Source organism: Balearica regulorum, chromosome 20 (genome assembly GCF_011004875.1).
Source record: "Balearica regulorum gibbericeps isolate bBalReg1 chromosome 20, bBalReg1.pri, whole genome shotgun sequence".
NCBI classification, from domain to species: Eukaryota; Metazoa; Chordata; class Aves; order Gruiformes; family Gruidae; genus Balearica; species Balearica regulorum.
This window is the reverse complement of record NC_046203.1, coordinates 12413167-12434010: the sequence shown is the minus strand read 5'-3', so window position 1 is coordinate 12434010 and position 20844 is coordinate 12413167. Positions and strand designations below refer to the sequence as shown.

Sequence of the window (20844 nt, the reverse complement as noted above, 5' to 3'; positions counted from 1 at the left end):
TATCCGAGTTTCACCAAAAGGAAAAAAAAGTTCCCAAACTATTTTCAGTAGTTTTCCGGCATCTCTCTAGGCAGCAGAGAGCGCTCGTGCCCTTTTTCTGTGCAAAAGCAAATCCTCTGCCTCTAGAGTTTATTTCACTTTTTTTTTTTTAAAGAAAAAAAAAAGTCCAGGATTTGCTAATCCCCCTTTACACACGAAACGAGAAGGATTCAATGTCTTTTCCTGGGATCTCACGCATACTAAAACGAATTCAAGGAGCGGATGAGGACGCAGACTTTCTTCAGACACCCCCCCCCCCCAAAAAAAAAAAAAAAAACCAAGAAAACCAAAGCAAAAAAAAAACCCAACGCAAAAAGAAAACAAAAAAGGAGCAATCGGGGGTGAGAAAACCGTGTGTCATATTCCAATGGAGTCGCCTCGGAAAAAAAAAAAAAATTAAAAATAAACTCAGCGGTGGGAAAACAGTGGGGGAAGCTTGCGAGAGGAGGAAGGCTTTCCTGCTCCTCCTCGCCGCGGGTGGCCGGAGCCCCCAGCTCGTCCCGGGGCTGGCAGCGGGGGGGGGGGGGGGGGGGCACCCAGCGGCTACCGGGGGGCGTTGAAATGAATTCTCTTCTGAGCCAGAATACTTTACATCGGAGGGGGGCTGGGGGGGGGGGCGAGGGGAGAGGGAGGGTTAAATATTAGCGGGGAGGGACGGGGGGGGCCTTTAAAGCATCTGACCAGATGTCAAACTGAAACCGTGAATACTGTGAGTGCAGCCGAGGTAGATGGAGGAAAAAACAAAACAAAACAAAAAAACCAAAACCAAACGTATTACAGTAGGAAAACAACCCTTGGAAGGAAAAAAAAAAAAAACAACCAAAAACCAGAAATAAAAATTAAAAGCAGGCGAACGGTGGCGTGTTTTGCGCGGGGCCCCAAATCTTCGCCAAATAAACCCCACGCGGGGGTGGGAGCAGCTTTGGCGGCCGCGGGGGCGGCCCCGGCATCACCGGGCGCCGGCGGAGTATTTGGCCTTGGTGATCAGGTAGAGGACGATGTCCTGGTGGCCCCCGAAGGCGGCGATGTGCAGCGCGCTCCAGCCGTCCCGGTTGGCCAGGCGGATGTCGGCGCCGAACTTGACCAGGAGCTTGACCAGCTCCAGGTTGCCGTCGATGACGGACTGGTGCAGCGCCGTCTGCCCCTCGGGCCCGAAGGAGTTGACGTTGAACTCGCAGTTCGTCATGTTCTGCAGCAGGGACTGCAGCTCCTTGGTGTTGCCGCGCCGCACCGCCTCCTGGAAGACGCGCTGGCTGGGCGGCGGCGCCGCGCACGGCGACACCTCGCTCTGGCTCATGCCGCCGCCTCACGCCCCGCCGCCCCGCATGGACGGCGACGCCTTCGCCCGCCCGGGCATGCGGTGGCGGGCGGCTGCTGCTGGCTGGCGGGTGGGTGGGCTGCTGCTGCTGCCTGCTGCTACCGCCGACCGCCCCGCAGCGGCCCCCGGGCCCCCGCCGCCTCCGCCTCCTCCGCGATGCCGCCGCTCCGCCGCCGCGCCCGGGCCTCTCTGGAGCGGAGCCGGCCCCGCGCCGCGCCTTTTACCCACCCTTTTATTTGCATAACAATGGCACGGCCGTGACGCGGCGGACAGGGGCGGGGCGCCACCACCGCGCGCCCATTGGAACGACCGGGCAGGGAGGGGGCGGGGACGCAGCGGGAAGCCACGCCCCCCGGGAGAGGAGCCGGGGAGCCCCTCCCCCACCCCGTGAGCTGCGCGGGGGGGTGGGGGGGGCGGTGGGGGGCGCTCCCGGCTCGGCTCAGCTCGGCTCGGCTCGGCTCGGCTCGGCTCGGCTCGGCTCGGCTCAGCCCGGCATAGCCGCAGGCAGGGGGCACCACCGCCCAGGCATGGGGTGCCGAGCCGAGCCGAGCTAAGCCCGAGCCGAGCCGTGCCGAGCCGAGCCAGGCGGCTCTAGCCGGCCCCTCCGCCCGCGTCTCCCCGCTGCGTTGTGCTGGAACCGGGCTGTGCCCGTCCCCAGCCGCCCCCCGCGCCTCCGGGACCCCCGCGCCCCCCGCGTTACCCCCAGGCGGGAGCCGGAGGCCCCAGGCCCCGCGGGGAGGGGGGTCCCCGGGTGCTGCGGGGGGGTCTTTGACACCTTCCGGTCTTGGGGCGGCACCGTCTGGCGGCAGGTCTGTGTCCCCGTGAGCAAACAGGGACAGGTCACAGAGGGGGACGGGGGAGTCAGTCCCACAGGATCTGGCCCCTCCGGAGCCACACAGAGGGGGTTGCACGAGGTTTTGGGGATCCACGGGTGGGATCGATTTTGGCGGGGGGGAAGACACAGTCCCCGCCAGGTCCCGCCAGCCCCAGAGTGACTCAGCTCGGTCGCACAGGGCTTGGGGTCGGACCTGCCGCCCAGCTGATGACCGGACCGGTGCGGCGGCGCTGGGAGGTGCGGATGCTGCAGGTTGGCAGGAAAATGGGCAAAAAGGTACCAAACCTAGCGCGTGAACCCCAAATCACGGGGGGACACCCCCCCACCCCCACCCCGAGCCCGTTTGGCCTGCAGGGAGCAAATGGCGGAGGCTGGGCGGGAAGTGGCATCCCCGGGGCCGGCGGTCACCGTGTCTGCCGGTCATTTGGTCGGCCGGAGCGGAGCGGGAGGTGCAGGAAGAAAGGAAGGAGCGTGTTGTAAACCGAGGTGACAGCAGCCACGCCGAGGGCAGCTGGCCAGCAAGCTGCTGTCACCTGGCCATGCCGGCACATCCATTTGGGGATGGAAAGGGAAAAATCAGCCAATTGCTAAATTCTGCCCTGATCGAGTGAGAGCGCTTGGATGAAACACTGTCTTGGAGCCGTCTGTCACGCGGACGGAGGATGGAGGACAGGGGCCGTGAGCTCAGGGCACGGCTTGTCCTGCAGCATTTTCCCGTGGGTTTTCCCTGCAGCAGCCGGGGAAGGCTGGGTCTGGGTCCTGCCCCGGTGTCGGAGGAGGTTAAACCAGCCTGGTTTGGGCTGTAAGGAGTGGGCAAAGCAGCTCCTGCTGCTCCTCCCATAAGGGTCTGCTTTTCTAAGGCCATCTCTGCGGCTAGTTTTTCTCATCCCCATCCCCATCCCATTCCCATCTCCACACCCATCCTCATGGCCATGCCCATCTCCCCTTCTCCACCCTCATCCCATGCCCACCCGCATCTCCATCCCCATCCAATCCCCGGCCATCCTATCTCCATCCTCTTCTTCATCCACATCCCCCTCTCCTCCCCCACACCCATCCCATCCCCATCCCATTCCAATCCCTGTCCCATCTCCATCTCCATCCCATCTCCATCATCTCCATCTCCATCCCATCCCTGTCTGGTCTCCACGTCTCACCCCCTTTGGTTTCCCCACGCCACAGCTCTCCCAGTCACATCTTTAACTCCAGCGTACCGAAGCTGGAGGGAGGACGGGGACATGATTGCGGTCGGGGGCCTGGGGCCAGCACAGCACCGTGGCTGCCGCTGCTGCTGGGCTGCCTGGGTCCTGTGTCCGTGCAGCTTCTCCCAGGACGTCCCTGTGCCACTGAGGTGTGGAGCCCCTGCAGCGCTGGCACAGGGCGCGGAGGGGGGCTTGGGGTCTGTGCGCGGGTGCAGCAGCCACGTTTGCTGGAGGACGGCGAAGAGGAGACACCCTCTGCCTGTCCCATCACGCCGAGGGCCCTGTCCTGGGTAGGGGGTGGTGGCTCTGCCCTCCCCCCATCACCCAGCCGTGGTAGCAGCGGGGGGGGGCACCAGTGGCAATCGCTGTCCTCCTCTGTGTCACCTTGCTGGGGTGAGTGGCGGGACGTGCTGTGACTCACGGGGAGTTAGGGCTGAGCCCAGGGGCCTGGCACAGCCCGGCAGTGCAAACAGCCGCACCGCAGCGTTCGGGGAGGGCTGCAGCTGCGGCGGCCTGTGACCATTCCCCAGCGCTAAACCCGGCAAACCCATCGCGGTGAAGTCAGCGAAGGGAAGGCGGTGGGTCATGCGGTGGTTCTGCCCGAGCTGGGCCGTGTGGTGGTGGTTGGCAGCAGGAGCCTGGGGGTCGGGGCTCTGCTCCTGCCAGCTCGCCCCATCCTTTCCGCTCCTAAATATCCCGGCACAGCTGATTTTGTGCATTTACGGGCTGTATCCTGCGAGGTGTCAAGCCCTCTTAGCGAGCCGTGGGAGAGTGGGAATTGCTCACACCTCCCCGGTCTGGGGCTTGGCCAGAGTTACATCCTCGCAAGCAAATCTGCGTTTGCCAGTGACACTGGTGAGAAAAATAAAGCGCCCGGGCAGGGACCCAGCCATGCAAATGTTCGGGGCTGGCAGGTGGGGGCAGGACTCGGCCTGGGAACGGCGCCAGAGAGGGAGGGAGAATAGCAAAAAAACAACCAAAAAAAAAAAAAAAAGGAAAATAAAAAGGCAATTTGAAAACCCTGCGTTTTGGCTCCAATTTGTGCTCCAGCTCTGCAACTGGAGAGGAGCCGGGTGCGGTGCGACGGCCGGGCCAGCCCCCCGCACGGCTCGGGCTGCCCGCTGCCCGGCTCGGGGCTGCGGAGGGGCGGGGGGGGCAGGCGCGGGGAGAGCCCTTTCCTCCCGCCCGGTGCTCGCTCGGTGGGACCCTGCGAAACCAGTAGTCCCACCCAGTGATTTATCTGCTCCCTTCGGAGAAGAGGGGAAGCCGCAGCCAGCGCCGGCGCTGCAGACGCGGCGGGAGGTGGGGAGGGGGACCCGGCGCTGCGGTGCCTTCAGCGAACGGTCACGCCGGGAGGCGCGGAGCAGATTTCCCGTCCTCGAGAGACGTGACCACCGAATTTCCCCCCCTCCCCTCCCCTCCATGAGAGCCTGCGGGCAAGAGGAGAAGGGACGGCTGCCGCCAGCATTGCTGGAGCAATGGCACGCCGGGCCGGGCACGTCGCAGCCCTCTTCCAAAAAAGCCGAGCAGGCAGCGGCCGTCCTCCGGGCCAGGCGGACAAGGCAGCGAGAGTCCAGCCACCCCCGGAGGCCTCCTTGAAGGCAGCCGGAGAGCCAGGGGGACGGATCCGGGGCAGGCGGCGAGGGGGCGTGCCCCCACTTAATTCATTAAAATGTGGCGGGGAGCGTGGGAAAGACGGGAGCTTTTCTTCCCAGCGCAGGGACCCAGCGCGAGGGAGAGCGACCCGCCCGCCCGGCTCCCCGCGAGCCCGGAGGAAGCGCGGAGGTTTCCGCCGCCGCCGCCGGCCCCGCCGGTGCTCTGCCCCCCGGCTCGTGGGCAAAGCGGGTACCGGAGCCCCGGCGGGGAAATGCGGGACTCGGCCGAGGCCGCCCGCCGCGGGGATGCGGGCGGGGAGAGGAGCCAGTGCGGGGCCGGGGTGCGGAGGGCTGCGGTTGCTGGGTGGGAAGGGTCTCCCTTGCGGAGATCCACCTTCGGGAGGGATGAGAGGGGAGCCCTGCCCCAGGCGGCTGCTTTCGGCAAGGGAGCAGCGGTGAGGGGGCTGGGGGGCGGTCTCAGGGGGAAAGAAAAAAAAAACAAACCCTTCCTCTGCACTGCCTGAGAGCTGCCCTGCTCGCAGCACGGGGCGAGCAGGAGTACGGCCGTGGGACCAGCCCCGTGCTCTCCCCGTGGACACAGCACACACCACGAGCCTTCGGCAACACCCGAGCAGTGCCCCGAGTGGGGCTGGGCCCCGCCAGTCCTGCTCCTGAGGTTAGAAGCTGGGGTTTGCACGAGAAACCTCATGTGTGCGCAGGGAGGACGCGTGTGCGGGTGCCCCGTGTCCTCTGCGGGGAGCGAGGCAGCATGAGTAGAGCTCTCATGGGCCGTTTGGGGAAGCCCTGGGGACAAGGGGAAGCTTCAGGATGGAGGATGTCCCCATCCTCCTGGGACACCTGCATCACAGGTGCCACCATGGGAACGTGGGCTGGGGACTGCCACTTCCCACAGATGCCACCACGGATGCTGCTCTGGTGTGTTCCCTCCCTCCCAGCCTGTGACAAACGGGATTTAAAACCCGAGCGAGGCTCAAGCATGGTCATAACCCTACATGTCATCATTGTCCTTGGGGGGGACACAGGCGGGGACATCCCTGCACGCCTGGCCCCAGGGCTGGAGCACCCCAACTCTCTGCAGGGGCTGCGGTGACACAGTGCCAGGCTGCGTGGGTCGGGTCGTCGCGCTGCAGCTTGACCTTTAATCGTTCCAGAGCCCCATTTATCAGTCCTTATCCTGCTGGAAATGCTGCAGCTCTTCTGATGTAGCCTACAGCCTCCGTATCTGACAGTGGGAAAATGCTGTTTGGGCAAACAGCCACCAACTGGGACGTGGTTGGAGCTGGAGAGCTCCTGCCCAGTGCCACAGGCAGAGATCTCCAGCTGTGCCAGTGTCCCAGTTGCCTTGGCTGATGTCACTGCTGCAGCCCAACACACACGTGCCAAACTGCCTTGGCGTGCGCCGTGTTCTGCTAAACTGGCATCATTAAATACACGTGGCCTGGTGTACTGGCAATTGCTTGTAGGGCTTCTTGGAGAACTGGTATGTGGAGGGACCAAATATCCACCTTGTGGGTGATGATACAGTCGGTTGGAGACAGAGACACCGGTTTTACATGCCCTGGGCCAACCTCCCTGTCTTTGGGCCATAATTAACTTGTCCTGGGCCATCAGGATGAGCTCCAGTGTTGAATCCAGTGTCGGTGTAGGCAGGGCTTTGGCACGAGGAAATGACCATCTCCTGAGTCATGCAGGCCCCAAGGCGCTGCGTGGTTACTCCTTTGCGAGGGCTGCAGGGATGGGGCTATGTTGCCCCACAGCTCCCACCGTGTGGTTGCCCCAGAAGATGCTGTACAGCCCATTGGGACTGGCCAATGACCACTACGTGGGGACATCCCTGGGGTCGAAGCCGACTCAGGGGTGACAGGGCCATACCTCTCCATGGGACACACGGTGAGGCATGCCTGGCGAGCGGGTGGAAGCTCATTTGCCTGAGAGTCGTGCCCACATACTAGCAGGCTGATGGGAAGGGTCCAGGGTCCCAGGGAGCAAATCTCCCGAAGCAAATCTCCCTTCTCACATGGCACTGACACCTCGCTCCTCTCTTACCCCCGGCCAGGGCCCCGCAGAAGTGACCCCCGGCCCACGGGAGCAGTGTTTCCATGGTGTGGGGCAGCACAAGGGTCTGAAATTGCAGCCATCCTCAGGCTTGCCAGCCCTGGGTCCGTGCCCGAAACACGCTGGTTGGTTTGAAAATGGTGGCCGAGCAACTGGGAGCTGGATCGGAGCATCTGGCTGGAAGAGCAGCTCCACGTCGAGGAGGGGCAGCAGTACTGCCCTCACCCTCCTCCTCCTCCCTTGCCTTGCTGGCTGCCTTAGGGACTGACCGGCCCTAGTTCAAGGCACAAAGTCACGCCAGGGAAAAACCAGGCTGATTTCTCTGAGCCGGTCAAATATGCGGCGAGGTTTCCGCTCCAGATTACAGGAGGAAGGAAGTTTGCTCGGAAGGGGATGGGGATAAGGTGGGGGAGAAGGGAGGGAAGCGCATTCCTGCCTGATGAGGAACAATGTTGATATATTCATTTGTAAACTAAAGCTGGCCTGAACGCCAAACACCTTGTCCCCATCAAACTCTGAAGGATATGCGAGGAATACACAAGGCGAGGAGAGGAACCGGCTGATATCCGATGCAGCGTGTGATTTCTCAGGGCTGAGCGGTGCTGCTCATTCAGGTCTCATTCAGGCTGGCGTGATAAATCAGAGATAAAACTTCCCCGGTGCTGTTTTATCATGGGGTCCCCCCAAGATCGCCCCTTGCAATGCAGGGCAGGAGCTGAGTGCAGGTGAAGCGACCTGGGGGTGGAAGGGCTCTTGGCGTGGGCATCCCTGCGAGAGCGCTGCTGGAGCTGCCCTTCCGACACACGATCAAATGGCTCCATAAAAGCACAGAGGGCTCATTACTGCCCTAATAAATGTTAAGCTTTAGTATGGCACAGACAATGGGATTTTTTAATATATTTTTTTAAAGTAGCCAGAGAGGGAAACAATATTGTAGGCTGATTAAAAAGCTGGTTTAACTCCCTTTGATCTGTATCCACCATTCAAAACTGGACAATTTATTGCTTCCTGGATGCTGCTCAAAGCCGGTCTGATGTGGAGTTGATGTTGACTGTGTCTGTGGCTGGCGATGCCCGTGCTGCACAGATCCCGCCTCGGCATCACGACCTACGGGCAGCAGACAGGGACAGGCGCTGTGCTGGGTCTCAGCCACTGTCCTGATCCCCTGGAGCTGGATGAGACCCCTGAAGAGCTGTGTCGTGCCATGCCCCCCCCCCCCCCCAACCTGCCGGTGTCTGCCCTGGGTTGCTCTTCTCCTCAAACAAGTCCCATGGTGGTGAGCCTGCCGCAGCACAGCCGATGCAGCAGCCCGGGCTGTAAGCACAAGAACTCACCCCCAAAGTGACAGAGATGGCAGGGAGATAAAGTTCTAGAGGTGGCCAGGAGGTGACCTTGCTGTGGCCAGGGATCAGAGCCCTTCCAGGCAGCTGTGTGGCCAGGAGCCATCCCCAGGGTGAGGGACAGGGTCAGTGTGCCTCACTGTCCCCCCTGCCAGCTCGCCTCCGCAGTGAAAGTGGTGGCAGACAGACGTGAAACCACAGTTCTGAAAAAACCAGTGAGCAAAGCCCAGAAATGCCCATGGGCGGGCTGGAAGTGTTTGGGAGGCTCAGGGCTGCAGCTCTGACCTCCCCGCTCCCAACCAGGGCCGGGATGACTCAGATGTTCGTGTGACTCAGAAGCTTCCCCCAAAAGGGGGCTGGAGAGGCTCGTCTCATCGCATGATGAAGCATCGCTCACCGCGGGGGCCGGCAGCAGGCCAGCAGCATTCCTGCTTTGCTTCATCCCCGGTTTCTGCCCTGCCAGAGCAAACCCTGAAGTGGCAGGATGCTGACACACGGATGAGTCTATGCGGAGCCCAGGGGACTCGGGCTGCTCAGCCTCTGGTGGTGGCAGTTCCATGCTCACTGGCTGGGGTGGACCCACCAGTACCCTCCACCTGTGGCTGGCATAGAGGGGCTCCTGGCAAAGCACGAGCTTCATCCTCTCTCTGCTCCAAGGACACTCTATAGGGTCCCCACGTGCTGCTCCAGGGGAGTCTGGTTGCTCACAAGGACGTGACAAGGCACGAGCCAGGAGCATTCACGGAGGAGGTGGCTCATGCACTGGAGGAGTCGATGACTGTTTCGCAGCGCATCGAGGGTGCTGGCACCAGAGGTGGGGGAACATAAGGACATGCCGCTTCCATTGGACAGGTCACCTGGACACACAGTGACAACGGGAAACCCCCTGAGCCAGAGCACCAGCCAAGGCTGAGAGCGGCAGGATGTCCTCAAGGGGCCAGATGCAGCACCCTGCAGCCACAGGGCAGCAGATGCCCAGGTAGGTGCTGAGGGTCCCTCAGTAGGGACCCCGTGTACCCCTTTCCACAGGTCTCCTGCCACCCAGCCCAGACACTTGAGGGATCTGGGAAGGGCTCAAGGGAGAATACTGTCCTGGCAGACTCAGGCAGCCTTCCTGCCCCTGAGCAGGGATGGGGAGGGATGGAGGGATGGAGGGATGGAGGGATGGAAAGATGAAGACCCTCAGAGCTGGTAGCACTGATTGATGAGAAGACACATGCTATGGTCCATATTGCCAAGACTGCAGCTGGCACACTGAAAGCACCTCCATCCAAGCATGTCTGTGTCCACGCAAGGCCACAGTCCTGTCACCACACCACAGGTGACTCAGGCCGGAGGGACCTCAGCTGCTCAGAAGGAAGGCATTTGCTTTCCATGCTGCCATTGGGAATAGGGGACATCTGCCCACTATGTAGAGGCAGAAAACCTGTTCTCATGGGTGCCATCACCTGTGGGGGGATTGCTGCCACAACAGCAAAACCCCACCAGACTTTCCACAAGGGGTAGATGGTCATTTCCTAGCGCCAAAGCCCTGCACCGACACAGGAATCAATAGTGGAGCTCGTTCTAATGCCCCAGGAGAGGTTAATTATGGCCCAAAACTGGGGAGGTTGGCCCAGGGCACATAAAAGCAGTGTCTCTGTTTCCAACCGAATCACCCTCAAAGTGGGTATTTGGTCCCTCCATGAACCAGTTCTCCAGCACCAGAAGCCCTACAAGCAATTGCCAGTGCACCAGGCCAGGAGCCAGTTTAACAGTACACAGCTTATCCTCCACTGTTGCTGCCTGGTCCCAAACTGTTGCATCAGAAACATGACAAAAATGAGCCGGGGGTAAAAGTGAAGAAGAAATTCCCATTTTAGCTAAAGAGGAAATTAAGAAAAACGCATTAACACCTAGAGAGAGCACAGGGCTGGGAAACCAGGACATGAAACACAATTTCTTCAGGTTATATGCAAAAAATAGAGACTACTGAGGAGGGAAACAGAATCGATGGAAAAATGATGGCCACCGAGGGCAAGATCAGCAGATGGCATTTTAATCCCATTAGGAGAAATAACCCCCAGGGCTGGAGGTGTCAATGCATGTGCAGGAAGGTGTGCTGGGCCCTGGGAGCCTTCAGCCAAGTGGGAAAATCCCTCTTTTTCTTCTGCCCATCTCTGGAAGAAGCAGCCATCTCCAGGGCAAACCAAGAAAGACAGGAAGGAGGTGATGAAGGTGGTGAGGAGGGAAGTTTTTGCTCAAACAGACCATTTTTGGGTGGCAAGCGCCGCTGCCTTGCACCCACTGGCCTGGGAGGGCAAATGGCCACCAGCCCTCGGGGCTGCGCCGCGGCATGGCTGGGCTGCAAGGGCTCCCCGGGCGAGACCCCCTTGGGACAGGGCATCAGCGGGGACAGATGTGCCCACCCCGGCTGTGAGTCTGTGGGAAGCACAGAGCCTGCCAGCACAGCACCTGGGGAGGGGAGGGGAGAGGAGAGGAGAGGCAGCGATACAGCGATTCCCCCAGACCCAGTGTCCCCATGTAGCCAAAGCCCCGGCAGCAGGAGACGTCCCTGAGTCCTCTGTGCGTAGGGGCTGCACCGTGCTGGGCATGGACATCTCTGGCAGGGACATCATCAACCCCCAAAACCAGACTGGGAGGAGAGAAAAAGTGGATTTAATGCCAATCTGTAGCAGCCAGCATCTATTTTGACACTGTGGTGCTGCACGTCCATTGCTCCGTGAGCAGAGCAGTGGCCAGGGCTGGGAGGTCTCACTGGTGCATTAGCACGGTCCGGCGGACACTGCTGTGATGGTGACGATGGTGATGCTCAGCCATGGAGCAGGCAAGGAAGGAGGGAAAATAACCCCCCAAAATCCCCTGGGAAACACAGATCCTCACAGCTGCTTCTGGTCAGAGCTAGACTCACACCCCGGTGTGTGCTGACGGGAAAGGGCCAGGCTCAGCACCCCCGCCCTGCCAGAATGGGTCCTTCCCTTTAAGCACATGCAGGGCCAGCCGTGCATGCTGCCGCGGTGACAGCTCCGCCTTCACGCCGCTGCTGGCGTCTGCCTTGACATCGTTCATCGCCGGTGAAGGAAATGCCGTTATTTTATGCTTCCACTAGAAAGAAATGGGGCTCTGCGGCAGCAAACGAGGGGCGGTGGGTGGCCCTGGCAGGGCTGTGAGGAAGACGGGGATGGAGGGGTGGGCACAGGGTGGGCTCAGGGGTCCTGCTCCCCTCTGCCATCTTCAGGACAAAATGGCACGCCGGTGGCAAGTATCACCAGGGATGCTGTGCTGTGGTGGCGGGGGGACGTGCCCATGGCCAGGACTCGGCAGGGACTGCTGGGGAGGTAAGACGGGTGCAGTGGGGGGACAGCCACCTTCCAGGGTCACTTGTACTAACGCCCAGGCAGGAGCTCGTGGAAAGAGGGATGTTTAAAGTGGAAAAGTTGTGCGTTTTTGCCAAAGGGCTGAGCCAGGGGGTGTGTGCGTGTGAGATGTCCCTGGGGAGGAAGGAGCCTCAGGCACCACACGGCCAGGAGCGCTCAGAGAGGGAGAGCGAGTCTCGTATTGCAGCGTAAGCTGCCTGGGCAGGCATGTCGCTGGCCCGTAAATGTCACGCTTCAGCCAAGAGCCCCTCAGGCCCTCTTAGCAATAACATCGGGGCCTGGCAGTTAACCGGGATTAGAGGAGGAATTCTGCAAATGCTCCTCAGTGGCGGACGGAGTGGTTTAAGCCGGTCCCTGGGCTGGCAGACTTCAGGTGGCAGCACCCAGAGCAGCAGGACCAACCTCCTCGCCTGGCCTGGCCCCCCCGCCAGCCCGTGCAGCCCCTCTGGACACTGGCTATTTCCCACTGGCGGCCCCGGTTCCCGGTGATGGTGGGACCACATGTCACTGCTAGTCCTGTGCATGCCCCGCAGAGCCCCGGGCATGGGGGGGGGCGGCTGGATGGACCCACCCAGGGGGAGGCAGGCAGGCAGGTGCTGCTCACCCCCTGGGCTGGCAAGCAGCTTTGGCACCGATGGGTGCCACTGGGTGCCACTGGGCATTGTGGTGCACCCAGAGGTTTTTTCCTGTGGCTGCCCAGCAGCACTCAGCCCCCTGGACCCCCACGCCTGCACCCACCCATTGCCTCCGAGGAATGCCGGGAGAGCTGGACCAGCATAAGAGGGGATGCTGGGGACGGGTCGTGGTGTGACACGTGGCCCACAGGCTGGGGAGCACTCCGGGCACTGGAGACGCTCTCTCTGCCCTGTGCTGCTGTTGGAGACGCAGCTTCTGGCTCCACAACATGAGCAACCTGGCAGAGGGGCACCAGGGTGAGGGTGTCAGGGCCTGATGGGTGCCATGGGGTCGGCACTGCCTGGATGGTGTTTTTGAGAGCTCTGCCACCCTCTCACCATAAAGGAATAAAGCAAAAGATCTGTTCCCTGGCCATCTCGGATTTAATCATCTCACAGAGGTCACGTATTCTCAGGCTGTTACAAACTGTCAGTGCAAATGTGACTGTCCCCTCCATGGCAGACACCAAAACGAAAGCCCCCATCCAGCCTCGCACCACAAACCCATGGCCTGAAACCTGCTGAGGTTCACCAGGGAGCGTGTTCCCCGCAGTCCCCGTCCTGCTGCGGAGCTGTCCCAAGCCCCTGCATCCCCCCTCAGCTCAGCTCGTAGACGCTCTGCTTGTCCCCGGTGGCAACAAGAACATCCTGAAACTGGGAGATGACACGTCCAAAATGAGACCCTTCCCAAAACACCTTCCCGCAACGGGTGCAGCAGTAGAAGTCGGTGAGGTCGGCTTTGTCCAGCACCCCAGGGGGGATGGCCTTGACCTGCAGGACCGTGCCCCCCGCCAGTGCCGCGGCTGCCCCGCGCTGCTCTGGCCCCTCCAGCCGCTCGCTGTGCAGGGTGTAACCGGGCTGGGCCGTGTCGCTGGCTGGCGCAGCGGCATCGCAGCTCTGCCTGGGCTTCTCGGTCCTTGCCAGGCAGCCTGTGGGGAGACGATACAGCAAATAAACCATCAGCCACTGGTGTGATGAGCGGGGCCTGTGCTCAGCCATGTGAACAGCCCTTGTGAGGGGCCATCATCCCTGCAGGGAGTCCAGGCTCTGCCTTGCATCCCGGGCAGGAGCATCCCATGAATTTGGGAGAAGGTGGCTACCGGCACCCACCGACTGCCTACCCTGAGTGTGGCACCAGTGCAGCCTCCTGCTCCCCAGCAGCTGCCCGGCACCTCTGGCAGCTCCTCTGCCGTGTCCTGTTGCTGCCCAGACATCAGTGGGGTCTGCCGTGGTCCTGGGAGCTATTCCATTCTGGGTAACTGCACCAGTGATGCTGCTGAACTGGGTGCAATATTTTGCCTCCCTGCTGCAGGTTAGGTGAGGCTGCTCTCCGAGATGGGCTGTGCCCCCCTCCCTCCCCCGGGGCTGCACTACATGGCGAGCAAACAGCAAGGGAAGCCCTTACTGCTGCTTTAATTAAAAACCCACCATTAATAGCTGCCTGCACTGCTCACGACACCCCCAACTCTCCTGCCCTGCTGGAGGACACCGGGCATCGGGATACGCATGACATCCACCTCCCATCACACAACCTGGGCAAGGGGCACGGTGGGGCACGATGTGGGGCCATGTCCCATGAGCTGTCCCTGGCCCTGCTGTGGCCCCGCCGGGCAGGCAGATCGCTGTCATCACAAAGGAAGTGCCACCAGCCCCACGGCAGTTTTGGCAGCTCGGTGCAGGCTCTCACCGCCCGTGGCTGGGGCACAGCAGGGCACTGGCTCCGGGCGGCAGAAGCTGAGGGCTGAGCTGCCTCCCATCCATCAGGATGCCCGGCAGCCAGGGATGCCGGCAGCAGTTATTGCTGTGGGATGACTCAGTTTTGGCAGGGGGGGACTTGTCCTGCCCGGGCATCAATTAAGTCACCAAAAGGCATCCTGCGTCACTTCGGCGGCACCTTTGGGGTGTCCAGCCTGCCCCTCACGAGGATCAGAGGGACCCTGGTGGGCAGCCAGCCATGCTGGAGAGGAACAACAGCCAGCTGGCTCTTCCCTGCATCCCAATGCCATCAGGAGCTGGGACGTGCTGGGGATTATCGTGAGGGAAAGCAAGGCTGAAGACAGCTCTGGAACAGCCATCCCATCCCGGCAGAGCCACCCCAGAGCTGCCTGGCAGAGCCTGGATGAGCAGAAAGAGCCACAGCCCGGGAGCTGCTCTGCTCACACCAGCCCCTGGATCAGGGTGGTCCCCAGAGCCCCCCAGGACCTTCCACGTACCCCCAGGGGAGATGACCAGCCCAGGCTGGTGAGGCACAGTCACCCCCATTCCCAGCAGACAAACAGCCACACTCCAGGCTGTCACTGCAGATGTTCTCAGGGTGGTTTTGCAGACCAGCCCTGGACCACCACACAGCCCAGGAGCAGCCCAGGTTTGGTGGCTGCTGCCACAAGATGAGGGGAAGCAGCCCCAAGCCCAGTCCCAGCCAAGTCCATTGCTGTGCCCTGGGCAAGTGCCCCACAGCCCTGCTTGCAGAGGTGCCTTTCCTTCATCCCCTGCATCTGCTTGGGACACCAACATCCATTCTTGGAGAAAAAACAGTGACCTCAATTACCCATTTTCTCCAATTTTTGGGCACGTGGTGAATCACCTGGGCTGCTCTCAGGAGGTTTCCTGAGTCCGCTGGAGCGGGGACATGGAGGAAGAGCCCCGATCCCAGGGGTTTCCCCAGGACAGCATCTGTCAGCGGGTGGCAGATCCCTGCGCAGGAGGTAGGGGCTCTGCCCTCGCCCCGTCCCTGCCCCCCTCTGCCCCACCATGGCATGGGGTGGCCTCAGCCACGCAGGGACCGGCTCACTGAGGAGGCCAAGCTGCGCTGCACCTCCAAGCACATGAACCACAGACTCCAGGAAAAACCCTGGGCCATCACTTGTTTTTCTTCAGTTTATAGCACATGGACGCAAATCTGCCGCCTTCTTCTGCCTTTGCAATTCATCGTGCCTGCTCTTGAGCACCAGACCTCTCCATCTGCCTCCAGGACCCCAACAGGAGGGACATCTACCTTGGCTGGGATTTTAGATCCAGCTGTAACCGAAATCACACTGCCAGCAGCCAGCACCAATGGCCAGCATCTTCCCCCACCGTGGAATCTGAAAAATGCCCCGGCCTGACCTTGCAGCACCCCAGCCCTGCCAGCGCCAGGGCACAGACACTGGATGCTCCTGCAGCAATCCCGGGGAATTTGCTTTCCCTGCCGTGCCGCTGGCGGGCAAAGCCAACCGCAGACCCCCTCCTCTGCATGGGGGTGACACCTCCGGCTCCCCCAAACACCCCAACCCCACTCCCCTGGGCTCGTGGGAAAAAGGCAGACAGGGAGGAAAGGTTCATCCCTTAAAAGCCCAGGAAGAGAAAAGGCTGTGATGGTCACTCAGGAGTTTTGCCTTTCGCTTGCACCAGCCCCCTCCTAATTGTGGCTCTTCAAAGGGTTGAAAATGCTACATCACTTCAAAGTGACCATTTTTGAATGGGAGCTTGTAAAACCCCTTCTCCCCCTCCCACCAAATTCTTTCCAGGGCTTTTGAAGATGCCTGCACTCTCCTCGCCGCTGCAGTGAAAGGGCCACTGGGTGCCAGGCGCAGGGTGCCAGCTGGGCAGGCAGTGAAAACCATGCTGGGAAAAGGTCAGAACCCCCAGAGAAAAAAGGTTTTCCTGGGGAAAAGGGAGGGATTTTTTGAAGAAGGGTTTTTTTCAACCCCTTGAGCTGGGCAGAGCTCTCCCCAGCAGAGCAGCTGCTCTCACAGGGCTGCAGCCTGGATGCTGGGCACTGCGGAGTTATGCTGGAGATGGAGCAAAAGGCGTATGTGGGGTGCGTGGGGCTGAGGGGAGCTCAACGCGTCCTTCCAGCGCGCTGGGAGTTTTTCAGATCTGTGGTTTCCAGAGCTCTGCAATGGTTCACACCAAAGGCTGGATTCCCACCGCATCTCTGCGGAGGAGAAATGAAAGCGATTCCTTACCGAATCAATTCGAAACACCTCTTGGGAACTAATAATCCCATTATAAAACAACTTGAAAATAAAAAGCCCTTTTGCCTCTCGCTCACCTCTCCCTCTCTTGCCCGGGTCACCCTGGGGATGCCAGAGCCTGATGGGGGGCTGAGCTGTGCAAGCTCCCCAGCACCCCGGGGCTGAGCACCCACATGTGTCAGTGTCGCAGAGCTCCAGGAGCAGCAAGGATCATTCCCGTCCTCCAGCACTGTCCCCGACCTGGCAGCCCTGCCTAGCACAGAGCCGTCTCCTCCTGCCCTCCCCGCGAGCTGCGGCCGTACCCTGCCCTTGCACCTCCTGCCCACCCCTGCTCGCCCGTGGGAATTCATACCCCACAGGAACAGCACAAACCGCTGCTCTTCCCATGCACGGACGGGTCCCACCTCCCTGCGAGTGCTGCCATGCCCAGGGGAAAGGGGATGCTGCAGGACCCCCATTCTGCTTATTTCTGCATCAGGTTCCTCCCCGGGCTGAGTAAGGCCACCCCCAGCAGTGGGATCCCACCTCTGCAGCCCAGGAAAAGTCCTTGTCACCTCTGAAGCAGCCCTGCTTCATGCCCCACTGCCACACACCCCAGAACTCAGCTGGCCCCATGCTCTGGGAGGTGGGTACAGCAGGAGCCCCGGCAGCCCCCGGCCACCAGCACTGAGATGGAGACGGTGTGGAAGACCCACGGCAAAGCCACAGCCCACGCCCTGGGGCACCGCACAGTTCCTGGTGCTTGAAAACCAACAGCACTTGCACCCTGGGGGACACAGAGCCAGCAGTGTGCGTCCCAAGGGCACGGCAGCATCTGGGCACCTGTGGCCGCCAGCAATATCTCAGGTGACAGTGCCACACGAGCCCTGGATGGGAACAACTGCAACGGGGCTGTGGTGGGCAGAGTGACTTGTCCCAAAGACCCTGGGGAAGGCAGAGACAGGTGAGGAGCCGCAGCTCCGCGTGTCCCACTGCAAGGTCCTGCGGATGGGGGAGCTGAGCCCAGCGGGAGGGACGGGGGACATGGCATGGGCTGCCTGCAGTGGGCAGGGGACATGCACCCTGACGCCCTGAGCAGTGCAGGGGTCATATTGGAAGGCCACCGTGACGGTGACACGGGTGACCTGTAGTCCCTACAGCCTATTCTGTCAGCTGCAATGCATGAGTCCTGAGTCAGCGTTACTGGGACCCCCCACTGCGGGACGGGGGGCACGGGAGGGCCTGGGAACCCGGGACAGAGCAGGATCAGGGCAATCCTCATTTGAACCCATGCCCATTCCCCTTTCCCAGACCAGAAGCCCTTATTTGGCTGGAAACAACCCATTCCCCTCGGGGTTTCAGGGTCGGGTCACTATCGGGTAACCCAAACTCCCCGGGGGAGCTGGGTACTTCTGCACAAAATCCTGTCCCCCAGGCCCCGTTTCTAGCCCAGGTCCCTCTGTGTCACCCCAGCCAAGACCAAGGCCTTGGGGTGAGGAGCTGGGTGCTTGTCCCAGCCGGCTCAGGCGGGGGACCTGGCAGTCACCCCATGGCTCTGCAGCAGGAACCGCAGCCTTCTGCCACCTCCGAGAGGCACTTGGGTCTGGCGGCGCTTGTGCAAGCCGAGAACCCTTCTCCCAGCCCAGCAGCCGCACCCAGCTGTCATTGCAACCACACACATGGGAGACTTGTCTGTAATTAGGCAATTAAGGCTGAGGTGTTTTGGAGAAAGCGTACATCGTAAAGGCTTTGCACAAGGCTGAAAGCAGACCTAGGAGCGTTCTTGGAGTACAAAGGTGCATGGGAAACCTTGCTGCGGTGAGAGATCGAACCCGATAAGAGGAGTTACGAGCCTGAGAAAGGCACTCGATTGCAGGGCACTGAAGATGCCTGGTTATCTTTTCCTCCTCGATAAGGCAGATAAGCAAAGGACAAAGGACCCGGGATTGTGCAACCTGGGCTGCAGCAGCCTGGCCACGATCTTAAGATGTTCCCAGGGTGGAGGAGGGAGGATGAGCTCAAGGCAAGAGGCACCTTCAGCTGCTGTCACCTCACCTTGTCCCTGCTGTGGGAGAAAACCCAGTGCCAGGCAGGAGCACCCAACGGTCCCTGGCTCCTTCCCAGGGAGCGTTTGGCACAACACCGCTGCCCGCGGGTACACGCACAACTCTGCAGACCCACAGCCATGAAAACGTCACCAGGTTCCTAGCCCAGCAGTGCTTTTTCATATGAGCAAACAAAATTCTTCTGAAAAGGGGGAGCTGGCAGATCATGACCCAGCCGAGCCCAGGGGGTGTTTCTGGCTGGTCTCACCACCAGCCCCTGGTCCCAGCCCTGTGCTGCAGCTCTGGGGTCCCCATCCCTGCCCGGCTTAGGGACAGATGTGAGCATGCTCCCATCACCCTGCTGCGTTCCAGAGGGAAGAGAGCCTAAATGCATGGGGTTATCTGGTCTGAGGGTGAAGGGGGCTGGGGTACCCCTGGACCCATAGGTGCAGCCCCTCGGGGATCCATCCCCTTCCCTGCAGAAATCATAGAATCATAGAATCTTAAGGTTGGAAAAGACCTCTAAGATCATCACGTCCAACCGTCAACCCAACACCACCATGTCTACTAAACCATGTCCTGAAGTGCCACGTCTACACATTTTTTGAACACCTCCAGGGATGGTGACTCCACCACCTCTCTGGGCAGCCTGTTCCAATGCCTGACCACTCTTTCGGTGGAGAAATTTTTCCTAATAACCAATCTAAACCTCTCCTGGTGCAACTTGAGATCAAATGTGCAGAGCAGCCTGACACCCAGAGTGCCTTGGCCTCTCCTGCATACTGGGTCTAGAGCCGAAGCAGTGAGGATGCACGGCTGCTCCATGGGTGCAAGAACCCTCCTGGGACGGCACAGGGATTGGCTGTGGCAATAAGATGGGTGCGGTGCTCAGGGCAAAGCCAAACGATGTCACTCAGGGAAGCATGGCAGGAAAAAAACTGCAGCCAGCCTCAAGGCTTTGGACACGCAGTGGCCTCTTCCCACTGTGCATCAGCGCAACTGGCTGAGGGAAGCGGGTCCCACCAGCCCCTGCCCTCAGCCGTCCCGGCGTGGCAGCTGTAGAGGAGGGACCCGGCACCGTACCGGTGTCACCCCGGCTCAGAGCTGCAGCACAGCCTTCCTTGCACCGCAGTCTTGCAGCTCTTCCTCCCGCCTGCCCGTGTGCTGCCTGCACCGGCTTTCACCTGAGCTCTGCTGTGGAACGGAGGGCCAGGAAAGGAAAAACACCCCGAGTCGCCACTCAGGCTGGCGGGGGCAAGGCGGGTACCCCACCAGCCCCATGCTGTCCTGCCGCCCAGTGTGGAGACGTCCCGGCTGCTCCTCCAGCCGCCCACAGGGACACCCGGGGTTGTCCTGCACCTGTGGAATGCGACATTCGCAGAGAAGATGGGTAGTGCCGATCTCACTGGTCTCGAGTACCAGCTTCGGCTGGTCAGGGAGGATGCTCACCCAGCTTGGGGCTCCCCAGGGTGCTGTGTCGGGCTTTCCAAGCACCCCTGGCCACTGTGCCTGCTCCTCCTCCTCTCTCTAGTACAGAGCAGAGGTTCTGGCGTGCCTGGTTAGCAGCACAGCCCAAAGAAAACCAGGACCAGTTGTTTTATGTTTTGCAAAATGTTTCAGATGGCAAGGGGTGATTTTATGATTAAAGCAGCTTTTTCTGTTTGGCGAATCCTAAGCAGATCGAATGTTCTTCAACCCTGCCTTTCCCAGGGACCAGATTTCATCTGGCAGAGCATCTCCTGAGCACTGGGGCCTGTGCCAGCTGGTTTTACCACACTGAGTAAGCAAGAAGCTTCCCCGGGCCAGAGGAGAGCCTGTGACACATCCCATCCTGGGTCATTTGGGAGCCCGCACGCTGCCAACGGCCTCTGGCGAGATCATGTCTCACCTGTGCCACGTGGTGACCCACAGCACTGCCGCCTCTCTCTGCCCCATCCCCTGCCAGCTCCAGGCACCTGAGCTGCTCAGAGCATCCTGCTGAGAAAAAGGCACCACAGGGCGAAGGCTTGAAACTATTTCCAGCACTTCCATCAAAGCCCTCAAGCAGGGTGAATGCGGCTGTGTCGGGGAAAATGTTCTCTAAAACCTGGGAAAGTCCTAGGTCCAAGTTGGAGTGAGCTTTTACAGGATGAATAATTTGCCTTTCATCACTTGGAAGCCCTGCCATAAAAATCCGGGAGCCAAATGCAGTGGCACTGGCCCAAGTTTTGCAGCCAAGACATGAGCAGCCCCAGGCTCTCTGCAGCCAGACCCCGGCACTAGGGAGCACCTGGGCAGCTGCAGGATCCTGCAGGATCCATCTCCATCCACAGCATCCGTTGCTCCCGCTGCGCTGCCTGCTGCTCCCTGGAGAGGTGAAGCCCCCCCCCAGGAGGAGGCTCCCTCCTTGCCTGGAAGCTGGAGCAGGG

At 60.7% G+C, this 20844-nt stretch overlaps 2 protein-coding genes across 6 annotated transcripts in view; both read right to left on the bottom strand.

Moving 5' to 3' along the window:
• Nucleotides 1–69: 69 nt before the first annotated feature.
• Nucleotides 70–1547, bottom strand: NRARP (NOTCH regulated ankyrin repeat protein). Its single transcript, XM_075772295.1, has one exon. The coding sequence runs from the start codon at nucleotides 1334–1336 to the stop codon at nucleotides 989–991; it is 348 nt and encodes a 115-aa protein (XP_075628410.1). The 5' UTR covers nucleotides 1337–1547; the 3' UTR covers nucleotides 70–988.
• An 11274-nt stretch (nucleotides 1548–12821) lies between these two features.
• The window catches only part of EXD3 (exonuclease 3'-5' domain containing 3), a 299324-nt gene continuing 291301 nt past the window's right edge, over nucleotides 12822–20844 (bottom strand). For all 5 annotated transcript variants that reach the window (XM_075772099.1, XM_075772095.1, XM_075772091.1 and 2 more), the window contains one exon: nucleotides 12822–13385. In XM_075772099.1, the coding sequence (XP_075628214.1) occupies nucleotides 13054–13385 (332 nt within the window). In that variant the 3' untranslated portion in view covers nucleotides 12822–13053. The remainder of the gene's footprint in view (nucleotides 13386–20844) is intronic.